General features: G+C 36.1%; 1 protein-coding gene across 4 annotated transcripts in view; it reads right to left on the bottom strand.

Annotated features, from left to right (window-relative positions):
- Positions 1–4,237: 4,237 nt before the first annotated feature.
- The window catches only part of TPD52 (tumor protein D52), a 134,393-nt gene continuing 123,915 nt past the window's right edge, over positions 4,238–14,715 (bottom strand). For 3 of the 4 annotated variants that reach the window (XM_020976207.2, XM_020976204.2, XM_020976205.2), the window contains 3 exons: positions 9,451–9,492; positions 7,294–7,342; positions 4,238–5,962 (listed from right to left, as the gene is read on the bottom strand). In XM_020976207.2, the coding sequence (XP_020831866.1) occupies positions 5,849–5,962; positions 7,294–7,342; positions 9,451–9,492 (205 nt within the window). In that variant the 3' untranslated portion in view covers positions 4,238–5,848. The remainder of the gene's footprint in view (positions 5,963–7,293; positions 7,343–9,450; positions 9,493–14,715) is intronic. The other variant, XM_020976206.2, reaches the window with a different exon arrangement.

Genomic DNA, 14,715 nt, shown 5'->3' with positions numbered 1-14,715 from the left:
GTGTGGGAGGAGGGGTGGGAGAGAATCTGGGCTCAAAATTTAAAGAGAATGTTAAAAATAAATAAATAATGAAATCGTAAAGAGTCAGTAAAAAGGATTGCCTTATTACATTGATAGCCTAATTAAGGATAGATAGCATAAATTTGTAGTATGTTTAGTCAACTTTGTTGTGTATTTTTTTTTAGCACCATTCAGCAGCACATAAATAGAAGTCAATCAGATAGTGTGAGTGATCTAAGGTTAGGCAAAACAGTGAGCAACAATAAGGGGACAAATTCAAGAGTAGAGGACAGAAACACACCTAAGAAAGGACCTCAGAGGCTATCTTGTGTTAGGCCCTCATTTAATAGATCTGTAACAGGTCCAAAGGTCCACTTCTGTCCAAGGGTACACAGGTAGAAAGCATTTAAAGGAAGAATTTGAACCAAAGTCCTCTGCCCCCAGAGGGGCATCAATATGGTCAGATAAAGGAATTTTAGAATACTTGATCATTAAACTGGTTGGGTGGTAGACAGTGAGATCAAGGATGCAATTTTTCTTGAGTTTGGCTGAAGTGAAAATCACAGGAGTTGAAGATACCAAGGAATTAAGTCCCCTAGAAGTTTTCTAGTAAAAGCTGTTCAGACATATTGGCTCCATCTTACACTTCTCTCTCTCTCTCTCTCTCTCTCTGTATACACACACACACACACACACACACACACACACACACATTCCTGTTAAATTTCATCTTACTTAATTTGGACAAATACTCAAACTTGCTGAGATCTGTTTGCAACATATTACACAATAGATGAGCTATCCCTCCTGGGGCAGCGAGGTGGCACGGTGGATAGAATGCTGGACCTGGAATCAGGAAGACTCATTTTCATAAGTTCAAATATGGTCTCAGATACTACTAGCTGTGTGAGCCGATAAGTTACCACCCTGTTTACCTCAGTTTTCTCATCTATAAAATGAGCTAGAGAAGGAAATGGCAAATCCAGTTTCTTTGCTAAGAAAACTCAAATGGGGTCACAAGGAGTCAGACACAATTGAAACTGAAAAAACAAAGCTATCCCTCCTAGCTTTATGTCATCCAAAGATTTGATAGGAATATGTTTCCTCTTTTATCCAAATCATTGATGAAAATGTTAAATAGCATGGTTCCAAATACTACAGATTCTTGGAGCATTCCAGTAGAACCCCTCCAATTATCTTTATGTTAGAAAGAAAAGACACCAGGGTTTATGGAGGTTAAGTGACTTGCCAGTGGTAAGACAGTAAGTGTCTGAGGTGGGATTCTAACACAAGTTTCTCCTGACTCCAAGTGCAAGATTCTCTGCATTATGCTACAGAAAGATTTGCAAATGCATATAAAGTGACAATGCTTTAAAAATTATGACATCAAAAATATTTAAAAGTAATTAGTAGCCAACAGACAAAAAGATTGAAGAAAGATCTACTGTTTCTTCAGTATAAATAGGGAACTAAAGCTTTTAAGGATTTGGGGTTTAGAACATATATGATTCTGATCTATTCTGACAGTTACACAGATAAGTGCTTAATAAACACTTTTTGATAACCAAGGAAGGAATGAGTAGTTCATTTGTATATTCACTAAGACAATACAGCAACTGAGGACATTAGTCTAAAATTGGCAATATCCCTAAAAAGTAGCCTCCATTAAGAAAAAACCCCCCAATAACATGAAGGTTTATAGGAAAAATTAAATATTCTACAATTGTACTCATGCCTAAACATTGGAAGACTATTCTTACAGGGCTACACTTTTATAACTTTTTTCAAGTACTATAAGAAGACATAACTACAGTGGATCCCCAATTAAATAAGATTTTGTGCATATCTAAAGTTTCCTCAAGTTGCTAGGACTGACACTACAATTAGCAGCATATCAGACTTATGACAGGTAATCTTTATATATTAATTTTTTGGTTGTCATCTTGCAGATCCAGTCCTTTTTCTACTCAGAAACTTTCAATTAGTAAATTCCCTTTTAGGGGATATTTTCAGGATCACCCCTAAACTATTTCTAGACTCTCATATCTGAATTCTTTCTTTAGAGGTACCTCCTATCTTTTGACACTAAAGACAACGAACATGAAGTGATGAAGAGCTTAATTTCCATTCTGGATGCTATAACTAGTAACTATTTCTTACCTCTGTGCCTTAATTTCTATTATTTTCTGCTAATTTCATTTCATTATTAAATCTCTAGTATCAAAAGCTATTATTACATCAAATACTTTATAAAGTTTTTAAAAAGTCAGATCTGTGAGGAGGGGAAGAATTCATGATGAAACAAGAGATAGAAAGATAATTTTGATTATATTAAAATGAAAAGCTTTTGTACAAACAAAACAAATGCAACCAAGATTAGAAGGGAAGCAGAAAGCTGGGAAACAATCTTTACAGCAAATGTCTCTGATAAGGGCCTCATTTCTCAAACATATAGAGAACGGAGTCAAATTTATGAGAACACAAGCCATTCCCCAATTGATAAATGGCCAGAGGATATAAACGGGCAGTTTTCAGATGAAGAAATCAGAGTTACCTACAGCATATGAAGAAGTGCTCTAAATCACTTTTGGTGAGAGAAATGCAAATTAAAACAACTCTGAGGTACTACCTCATACCAATAAGATTGGCTAATATGACAAAAAAGAAAAAATTATAAATGTTGGGGAGGATGTGGGAAAATTGGGACACTGATGCACTCTTGGTGGAGTTGTGAACTGATCTAACCATTCTGGAGAGCAATTTGGAGCTATGCCCAAAGGTCAACCAAACTATGCATACACTTTGATCCAGCAATACCACTGCTAAGTCTGTATCCCAAAGAGATCATACAAAAGAGAAAAGGACCTACATATGCAAAAATATTTATAGCAGCCCTATTTGTGGTGGCAAAATATTGGAAACTGGCAGGGTTCCCACCAATTGGGGAATGGCTGAACAAGCTGTGGTATATGAATGTAATGAAATACTACTTTGCAATAAAAAATGATGAACAAGTAGATTTCAGAAAAACCTGGAAAGACTTGTACAAACTGATGCAAAATGAAATGAGCAGTACCAGGAAAACATTGTACACTGTATCAGCAATATCATGGGATGATCAACTATGAAGGACTTGGCTCTTCTCAGCACACAATGATCCAAGACAAGTACAAAGGACTTACAAAGGAAAATGCTATCCATATCCAGCTAAAGAACCAATGGACTCTGAATGCATAAGAGAGCATTTTTTTTCACTTTATTCTTTCTCATGGTTTTTTTTTCCCCCTTGTGACCTGTTTCTTCTTCCACAGCTGTGATGAATATGGAAATATGTTTTACATGATAGCAAATGTATAATCTATATCAAATTGTCTATCATTTTCAGAAGAGGGGAGGGGAGAGAGGGAGAAAAATTTGGAACTCAAAATCTTGTAAAAATGAATGCTAAAAATTTTCTTGATATGCAATTGGGGGAGAAATAAAATACTATTTAAAGCAAAAAAAAGTTTCCCCATCATTATGGCACTTTTGAGGATCAGAGGGGTCTTGTCAGAATACTCTTCTAGAATAAGGAATAGTGTATAGAAGAGAACTTCTCACTTTTTTTCATCCTAGCTTCCTCACATCTACAACAGTTATCTTCCTTAGGGAGGTCAAAAAATACTTCCTTCTTCCCTAGTTTGAAAAGGTTAGTGCAGGGCAGACACTCTTGTCAAACTCAAGAGTTTCAAAGGTCCTTATGGGGAGGCATCTACCTCTAAGTAGAAGTAAGGGTAGGCACTCCTGTCCAGAATGAGGGACAAAAAGACTGGGGGTGCCACCCTGGGACAGTAACAGGAATAGAGAACTTAACATCTGAAGACTTAGGTTTTACATGCTAACTCTACAACTAACTAGCTGAATATAACCTTGGGCAAGTCACTTCCTGCTGGGTTTCAGTTTTCTGATTTGTAAAATTAATATCAAATAGTCTTTCTGATACATCTCTAAGTTGCTCTCCACCTCCAAATTCCTATAGTCCTACCTACACACACACATATACATACACACACACACACACACACACACACACATATATATACACACATACATATATATATACACATACATATATACTTATATATATACATATACATACATATATATATATACATATATATATACATATATATATATGATACAATAAAACAAGCTACAAACAAACCACAGGTATCATAATAAACACTACAACCTACACTGCTGAGATAGAGAATTTATTAAGCATTTCACATGTAATAGAGCATTTTATCAATGATATCTAAAGTGCTAACAAAGCTCTAGCTATTAGGATGCAGCATATTATTTAAAACAACACTTGTGGCAGTTTTGAAATTTGGTTTCGATATGAGAATTTATCCTTCAATAAATCAAGTCATGCCTCCAAATGAATATTTTGTAACAACAACAAAAACAATTACAAACTAGATAACAAACAACACCAATACTATATGCCATAAACTTACAGAACACAAGAGACTGGAAATGATTAAGTGGTTATTAGAATTAACATTATTAGCCTCTTTATGGATACTCCAGAGGCCTCAAGATATTCAATCCCACCGCTCAGTTTTCAAAGTTAGAGGCAATAGTTACAAAATCAATTGAAGACTCTAGCACTAAAAATCACTGAGGTGGAGATGCTGAGTTGTGTTCATCCATTACATCCTCAAAAGAACCATTGCAAAGTAATAGGTATAAAAAAAAATCCATGCTGCAATTGTTGTGCATCATTGTGTGCTTTACATTTTATTTTAAACAGTGCTAACTGAAGGAAATAAATGAAGTCAGCAAAGTTTCTCTAACTATAACATTTTGTAACCACCTACACCTAAGAATCACAAGTTTTTGAGTTTGACATTCAAATATACTTAGTGTTATGAATTTTTAAAAAAAAGTTAAAACAACATTCTGGATCAAATGAACACAAATATGAAATATACCAACTGCCATATGCCAATTACCCTCCAATTATTTTTTTAATCTAGTGTGAAATAGACATTTGGGGAAATGGTATACCAACACAAAAAATTACTACTCTTTTACTAAGAATAATAAATCTATACAAAGGAAACCAGGAATGTGGATACTACACATACTCAGGTCATGTAGGATTTTATAACCTTATTGTGTACAAATTACAAAATCAAGTATTACATGACTATATGACTCATTTATATGATTCAACATAATTACATACAATGCCTAGGGGAATTCCATCTCATACAGTAATTAAAATAAGTTCATTTGGAATTTTGTTTTGTTTTTTATCACTGGCAGTCCTTACAAGAAAGGGAAAAAAATAAGTACACCAAAGCATCTAATAATTAGGAATTACTTGAAAAAGTGGAAAGGATGGCATTCAAGTTTGGCAACAAAATAAATACAAATACAAAGGAAAAATAAACCTTTCAGAAGTAAAATAAATCAATGTACCATACATAGGAATCATAAGCTTGGAACGAAACTATACCATTATAGTTTCTCAGATCATTCAATTGAGTTTTTCCAGAAAATACCCATTTTTCATAAGCTGATCTCAATTAAACATCCTAAAATGCAGTTTGTTTGATCTTTAAATAGTGCTTCCCTGGAAGATTGGAGAGGAGGGGAAAAAAACAAAAACAGGTTAAATCCATTCACTACATTTTAATTTGAAAAAAGTTAACCCCACAAACTGTTTTTTGAATGAATACACAAAGCTAAACAAAAACACATTTGGTGGAAACTCATAGCCAAGGCCATTCTATCAATGTGCTTAGGTCTTGCTTGCAGCATCTGGCAGTGGGTAGCAGAACCAAAGGCAACAATCTCACTGGGTCTCCTGTGTCTGTTCTGTCAGGGATTCTGTGGCACTGGCATTAGCAGTGGAATTCAAGACTTCTCCAAAGTCACCTCCAGCAGCCTTATTTCCCCCAACTTTAGACTTAACAAAGGGGGAAAAAAGGAAAGGAAAAAAAATAAATACAAACATTCACATATACTTTGTCCCCTCTTGACCAACATTTTTAAAACAGTGGCAAAGTTGGGGATATGGTCTGTGACCATTGAAATACAAAGAAACTATGAGTTTCAAAGACTTGATCTTAATCCGATACATTGTAACTAACCAAACAGACATAAAAGAATTATAGCCATAACAATAAACTTTTTAATCCTCCATAAATAATATTATTTAAGTTGCTCTAAGACTATATAAAAATTGTAGAGAAGATAGGGGGTAAAGATAGGGGGTACTTCACTGGGAGTATCATATACTAATGAAACCACAGGTCTGGTTACAAATAAAAATAATAATTAAAAAATCAATTATAAGAAGAGTGGCCAATAATCTAAAATAAATTTGTGCTAGCAGAAAAATATTATCTACTCATGGAGTTATTAATTTAGATGGAAGTATTAGTTTATTGGAAAACTGGGACCCAACCTCATTCCAAAGCACGCAGCTAAGTTTTAAAGATTCATTTTTAGGTATCTCTTCACCAGAATTTGAAAAAATTCCTTAACACAGTAATTTGGTGGTTGATGAGATAAGAAAGTGCTTTTTGAGAGCAGACTTTATAATGTAGGAAGACTATGTGGAAGTTACGAGTGCCCCCCAAAAAAGGGGGTGGTGGTAGTACAGAATAAGTGACCAGAAAGTTAATTCTAGGTCTTCACTGACAAAATCAAACACTGCAAGGATTTTTCCAGAGACTATGAAGAACAGCATTTCGAACAGATTTTATGCTGAGACCTCTAGTTGTCCAGCTGAATCATAACTGTTGGCATCCCTTAATGTTTGAACAACTGAGTTCTGCCTTCTCAAATCAGAATTTTTTTTTATAGTAAGCTTTTTCAGATGTCAGGAGGCTGTAATCTAAAAAAAAAAAAATACTAGTATGGGGCCTAGAAAGCAGAAGTTATAAACATGTACATCCCCAAATAGTCTTCAACAGATCCCAAGTGGCATCAGAGAGAACACTGTATTTCCACAGAAAACTTTAAAAAGCACTATCATACATGCCTAATGCTTCATATTATAAACATCACTTTGAACATAATCTTTAAGAGCAATAAATAAATAAGACCAATAAATAAATCAGTAAGTCTAAGACAAAGACCAACACATATTTTTAAAGCATTCTTTAATCAGCATCTGATAAATTGCCATGCAACAACGTATGCTCCAGAAACACTGAAGAGAATGATTTACACAAGGGGGAAAAATCAAGGCCCCCAAAATACCACTAAGCCCTAGATAATCATAATTTTTACCTTTAAGTTTTCAACTTTTTCTTCGAATGATTTGAAAGTAGGTGAGTTTCTATGAGAGGGAAAGAAAGGTTCTGATTAAATCTCTGACATGAAAAATAAATTTACACAAAATTAAAAAATAACAATTTTTTTGAAATAGCATTTGTAACTTGTATACCTTATTTTCCCTAGTCCAAATAAGAATTAGAGTTTTAACTACAAGGCAAAACTTGATAGCTATTCCTGAGCAGCAGAATAACCAAATATATTTGGTATATCTAATTACACATTATAATATTGTAAGTTAGTTTGAAATAATTTCAAAGAAGTCCTAAATCATAAAGGAATTTATCTAACATGAAAGCAAAAAGCATCCTGGCCCCTGTTTGTCCCCATTCCCTCAAGTCTCCTCACTATACACGTATGTGCACATATACACAACACATGTGTGTATCATTAAAAGCAAGTCCATTCTTTTCCGTTTTTACTTTCAGTATTGACTGTGACTGGAGCCATTCATGCATAATGGAAGCAAAGAAAAACATTTTTGTAGTGTGATTAGAGAGATACCTGCTCTGAAATACAGTTTCTTTGATCTCCTTCATCATTCAATCCTGCTGATTATTAGAATCACTTCTTTGGGTTGACATCCTTTTTACTGAACTATAAAGCCCATTAAAACCTAGGAGCATTAACCCATGATTCTGTGCCACAGCAGACAGGTCCTAGTGAGGTACCATAATGAGGAAGTCCTTAAGAGGCATGGGCCATCATAAAGGTAGAGAGAAGACATCAAAAGAAGGGAGGAGAGGCTGATGACTAATTCTGGCTAGCCTGTCCCTGAGGAGATAAGCCCTGCTTATTTATCCGTCCATCAGTCTGCGTTCTCAAAGTGTGCCTAAAAAATCAGATATGCCTTTCAACAGACACTTCCGTCTATCTGCATGAAATATCTGCTAGCACATCAGGTGCTACTCACATTATTTCAGGACCATTTTCCTATTACTGAATTCAGTAATATTTTTATATTATGCACATATACTTCTGCGTATCCTGCCTGCTTCTGAGAGCTTAAAGAAAGGAGGGCGGGGGAGGAAGAAACGCTCCTCCCATTTTTCACTGTAATAGATGGAACACTTGGAGTAAACACACTCATCTCCTCATTGCCAAGACCTTCTAATTCTCTTCATATTACAAATTAGAGTAATCATACATGGGGTAACTGAGCTGGTGCTGAGAGAAGGATTATGACATTGTATATGGCTCCAAGTGTCTCACTTAGGATTAGAGGAAAGCAAAACAGCAGGGTTTAGGTTGGCTTGTTAGCCAAAGCAAAGGGTGAGTTAATGTGTGAAAGGTTAGCAGAGTATTCAAGGCAGAGGAGGCCAAAGTGACTGGCAGACCCTGCGCTAGGAACTGAAGGGACAGAATGTGCTTATTATTACCTTATTTTAATTGCTTGAAAACACATTTGTATTTCTGAATAGGTTTTCCTCAGAGATCTGAAAATTTGATAACGCTCCTATTCTGCCCTCAGTTATAATGGAATGTCAGAGGTTCAAATCAAAATAGGAGAATATAATTTGGCTTTCATATTCATGAAAATAAATCAAGGCTTATCAGCTGGCTACAAACACTGCTTTTGTAAACCTCAGCTTTACTTTGGAATGGTATTCACTGCATTTTTACATGACTCCTGGGTGTGAGAAACAACCATTTGGCACACTTCACAGCTCCAGAGAGAGGAAAGAAAAGCAACACACAGCTTCAGTCTACAAGGTAACTAAGGAAACAATGAAGAAGCCTCTCTCCAGATTTCAAAAAGGGTTGTGAAGATAAAAGTTCTAGGATATACATGAAAAAGAAAAACTGTTATGAGAAAAAATTTAGGAGGTGAAACAAACTCCTGCCACACTTCCCAATCTCACATGAATCAATAACTAAGAATGTCAATATTTCTTTCTTTTGAAACCTCATACTGGCCATTCAAGTTGTGCTGATTTCTTTGATTCTCAATAGTATGAATCTCTTCTGTCATCATCTACTTTTTAAAGTAAACCACTTCTGCTCTGCTTAAAAACAGAACAAGTCCAAGAATCCTATTCGTTTAGAATGAATTGCGTATTCAAGAGTCATTTACTCATTGCAATCACTTGTTTTCACAATAATATACTTTACCTCATAGCAGGCATGCTAATTGAATGTTGAATGGAGCGAATACTAAGGGCCAGCATTAAAGAGAGATAGAAATTTAGTTAGTTACCAAACCAGCAGACATTTCTAAAATCAAAAGAAACTTTGTTTACTAGGAGCCTTATTGCTTTAGTACAATAAAGTTGAATGTAAGAAGTATTTACTTTTTTAAAGACAGATGAAAGAAAGCTTCCAATAACATTTTTCTTTCAATTAAATTGGTTTGAAGTGAATATAATTTAACAGCACTTTACAGTGTTCAAAGTCCATTCACATACATCCTCTCATTTGATCATCAAAACAATGCCACAGAGTAAGTAAACAGGGCAGATGCTGTTGTCCCCACTCTACAGATGAGTAAACTGAGCCTCTGAGAATCATTTACACAAGTAAATGATTTACACAAGTCTTCCGACTTAAAAGTTCAGTGATCCGTGACATACAGAAACTGAAAGACAAGTCAAAAAAGTGAGGCAGCTGCAATCCCTGTATACAAGGTGGCAACAATCTACTCAATAGATGGAATATTTCACAATATTTGCTTATTTGACAACTTTGTTTAAAGTTTAAGCATCTTGTACCTTAACAAGTGATGAAAGGGACAGTTTTCAGAGAAACCCAAGAAGACTTCGATGAAATGATGCAGACTAAAGTGAGCAGTCAATTTATACTGTAATACCAATGCTGTAAAAATGACCAATTTTGAAGATTTAAAAACTATGATCAATTTACAGAAGACTTATGATAAAGAATAATTCCTGCCTCCTGACAGAGAGGTGATGAGCTAAATATGCAGAATAAAACACATTTCTGGTCATTGCCAATATGGGACATTGTTTTGTTTGACTGTGTATATTTTGATACACAGATTTTTATTTTGGGGGGGAGGGACTAGGAAGAAGTAGAAAAGAAAATAAATCCGTGTTAACTGAAAATACATGTAATTTTTTTAAAATAAAGCTTAACCATCATTCTTAACATAACTCCCATTTTGCTCTCAGTTATTAAAGAATAAGCCAAGATCAAAAATAAGCAAACAATTTGTTTTTCATTTTTTTAAATTAATCAGCTGGCTATAAACACTGCTTTTGTAATTTACTGTACCTATTTAAACTGCATCAGTCTTACGGAGTTATGTCAATTTTCTTGTAAGTGATCTTTCTATTCTGGTTCAAGGCCATTCATTTCAAGCTCAACATCTTTCTTTATAATGGCCAACCTCTCATTAAAGGTAGTTGGCATAGATCCCTTATCATAGGAAGGCATTCACAGATAAGACTATACCCTCAACTCTCATGTGTGTTGATTACCTTTTAAGACAGCCCAGTCTCTAGGTTCATTACATCCCTAAGTATGCTGATTTTGGAAACGCTATTACAGTATTTCAATCAATGATTGAAAGTTGGTCCTATTTGTTAGGGCTAGTCAAAGTATGTCTGTTCTAAATTTTATGGATGTACATTTTCTTTTAGATGCTAAATCATAAAACAGTCATTGCTATTACTAATCATAATTTCAATAATAATGACAATTATATAGTACTTTAAGATTTACAAACAGCTTTACACACATTATCTCATTTGATCCTTACCACCTTGGTGAGTAGGTGCTTTTATACCAAATTTATAGATGAGTTAACTGGGACTGAGACAGGTGAAATGATTTCTCCTATGTCATTCACTCAACAAGGATTTATTCAATGCTTACTATTTCTCTATCTGTGTCAGGGACTGTATAAAAAGTAGCACAAGGATCAAGTTGGCATTTTCCCTCTAATCAAGGTAATACAATAAATGAGGGACTAGGGACTAAACCTGAGATTTCATTGGTATAGGAACCTCTTGGGTGAGGAAATTTCCTCTACCAATTCAGTAAGGTACCTTTTACACAACTGCTAAGTATTGGAGTGAGATAATGTCTCACTGCACTAGATTTAGTTGCAGTTAAGTGACTTGTCCAGGGTTACTAAGCCAGAAAATGTCTGAGGCAGGACTTGAACCCAGGTCTTGTTGGCTTTGAGAGAGATGCTCCATCTAGCATACCACACTGCTTCACAATGAATGATATCACATTTTTATGAATGGAATGCTAGGTTCAAGGAAGCTACCATTTTAAAAAAAGAGGCAATGTAGCATAGTAGATAAAATGCTAAATTTAGAGTTAGATGTGAATTTGAATATTTCCACAGACACTTATTAGATGTATGGCATCTCTTTCAAACTTCTCTATTCCCTAGGGTTTCATGAGAATAAAATGAGATGATACTGGTAAAGCACTTTATATACTTTAGGGTACTATATAAACACTAGCTATTATTGTCTGGTTGACAAGTAAACCAGGTGTCTAAGGATACAGTGCTAACCCTATCTCTAGCAGGTCAGGCTGATTTTACTTCTAGAGCCCACCAAAATACAAATTTGAAAAGCCATCGTGGCAAAAATCAGTACGCACCCTGCCCTGGACCCTTCCTTGCCCTAGAGAAGAAGGATACAGAAAATATTGAGTAAATTTCAAACAATGCCATAATTTTTTTAATGGAATTCAAATATCACAGCAAAAAATTAGTTTGTAGGCACATATCCCCAGTGAGATCTTGGATTTTTCTATCTACATTTCCCCTAGATGACCACCTGAATCTTTCTTCCACAGCATAAAAAAATTCTTCATAGGGTCATAGAAAGTAAGAGGATTAAATTTATGGCTAGGATGGCAGGGCACAATTTCCCACTCTAAAATATAAGTCACATCAAAATACCCATAACTAGTCATAAAAAACTTTACACTCGCTACACCTCCTTGAAAATCTGGGGGTCCTGATACAGGAACCACATTTATAAATACTTGTGGTAGGGATTCTTTGTTACTAGACCCATGTTACTAGATTTGTTACTAGACCCATCATGCAGAACAGTATTAGCTTGAGGAGGTTTATTCCATATGGGATTATTTAGACATTTATCTCTATTGATAGACACACCACGAGGTTGCATACCTTGTAGAAGATACGTAGTTTGTAAACCAGAACCATATTCCTCTACCTTCCCCCTCTAGCCAAAGAATTAATGTGATTTCCCTCATCATCTAACAAAGTATGAAATTCATTACGACTCAGAATGAACCAACCATGACAGAACCAGCACCAAGAAGTGTTGGATGAGTCACATGGAGCAAGACTGAAGGAGCAATAGAATCTGGTTGATTCCCAAGATAAGGCACGTCTGGGTTGCTAGCAGAAACCTTAGTTTTAATGAGAAATTGACTGCAGTCACTAGTCCTTTTAAATCAGGGTTGTCAGATTGATCCTCATGGGAATCCTGAATGTTAATGGATACTTCCCCCTCTCCCACCACCGCTAATGCTTCTTACATTGCCCACTATCAGTGGCTTTTGACTGAAACAGCAGTATCCATGGATGTGACACCTTCCCCCACCCCGCCAGAATTAGCTGTTGTGCACTTCAGCCAATGGTCAAAATGTTGGCTGTACAAGGGATTCCTAGTGAGCTCAATATTGGTTTCAGGCTACTCCATCTACAGCATTCAGTGGACCAGTTAAAGCTAAAAGCATATCCTATGTGGAGCATTCTCAAGTTATGATTGTCTGGACAATGAAAGGCAGCATGAATTCCCAGCTCTCCATCACTATCGGTATCAACATATTAAGAGTATGGGGGGAAAATTTTTTTTTTAATTTTTTAAATTAAAAAAAAAAAAGAGTACGGGGCAAGTTGGTGACCATCCATGGCAGGAGAGATAGAGTGTCAGCCTAGGCACTTAAGGATACTATAAGTATAATGCTCCTCAGCAAATACTCCCAATGCTCCCATTGTCAGGTATGTCAATCACGGGGCATGAAGTTGACATCAACACAGAAATCAGCACAGAGGTGGGGGTCTGGACTCTAGCCTACCCTTTGAGGGTTTCCTGGCCCATTCAATATATACTCAAAGTCTTCTGCAGAGACAGCTCCAAGCAACACAACCTGGTAGTGTTCACCTGACAAATGAGTTGCCCCAGTGGGGACTAGCCTGTAGCCACTCACCAGAGCTGTGCCCCACCAAGCCCCCTGCCCTCCTGCTGAGGCTTTCTGGACCCATGCTAACCTAAGAGGCCACAAAATGGCTGGCTCCTTTTCTTTGGATTTAGTGGATTCCTTCCTCAGAGGTTCCCAAACTTATTTGGCCTACTGCCCTCTTTAAAAAAAAAAATTACTCAGCACCCTGGAAATCTACTTTGTTTAACCCTTTAATGGTTTTTTAAAATTTGGATCATTTCCAAAAAATATAATTTTTTTTAAATGATGCATCTAAAATTTAATAAGTTATTATAAATTTGTGAGTTTTTTCATGCATTGAAATTTTGATGATGCAATATTGTGTCATGTAACCGTATAGTATCGTATTGTAAACAAGACATTACACACACATATTCCTGCTGATGCATGCTGAACTTCCCAACAACGTGTGACACATTCGCCTGCCAACACTTGCATGTTAAGACCTGTCAGCAGACTTAATCACTGGTTGGTTATAACTTGTATTTTGTGTGTCTATTTGGAAAATAACATGATCAGTATGACTTTAACTCTGTTACACAACAGATGAAACACATATGAGTGTTTTTTAAAATTTTTTTTCTCTTCTCTTTCCTTATGCTTCCACTGCCCCCTTATTTTTATTCAGCACCCCCTAACTACACCCAAGGTTACTACCACTCCCTGGATCATTCCAGCACCCCCCAGGGGTGGTATCACCCACTTTGGGAACCTATGCTAGAAGAATCAGTGTGAGGTGAGATCTCTTGATGGGATGGGGAGTCTGAGATAGTAGAATCTGGCTCAACATGGAACACCTGTTTTGGGAAGTCCTGAATGTCCTGATTAAATTGTTCTATGGCAGTATCTATAAAGGATGTTGGCTCTGGAATAAGTTGGGGATCAGGAGGTCAAAGTTCTGGTTTTCACAGGCACATTTTAGGGATCCATATTCAATTCAGCTCTCAATGTGCCCGGAGAACTAGAAATCATGGAGGCAGTCCTGATGCATCCAAAAGCTGTGTTGTATAGCTTGGAGGTTCCTTTAACTGCATCAGCAGCATGAAGTCCAAAATGAGCAGCAGTAGCAGCCACAGCTCTGGTGGCTAGGAGTACCCTTGGTGGTGCAGTGGTTGAGCTTATGTTTGAGTTCTTTTTTTGAGGATGGCACCTATTCCATTGGTCATTGGATAGGAATGCTATATTGCCTCATCCTTG

This window comes from Phascolarctos cinereus, unplaced genomic scaffold (genome assembly GCF_003287225.1).
Source record: "Phascolarctos cinereus isolate Bilbo 61053 unplaced genomic scaffold, phaCin_HiC Scaffold_4;HRSCAF=312, whole genome shotgun sequence".
Lineage (NCBI taxonomy): Eukaryota > Metazoa > Chordata > Mammalia > Diprotodontia > Phascolarctidae > Phascolarctos > Phascolarctos cinereus.
This window is presented reverse-complemented; position numbering and strand designations above follow the sequence as displayed.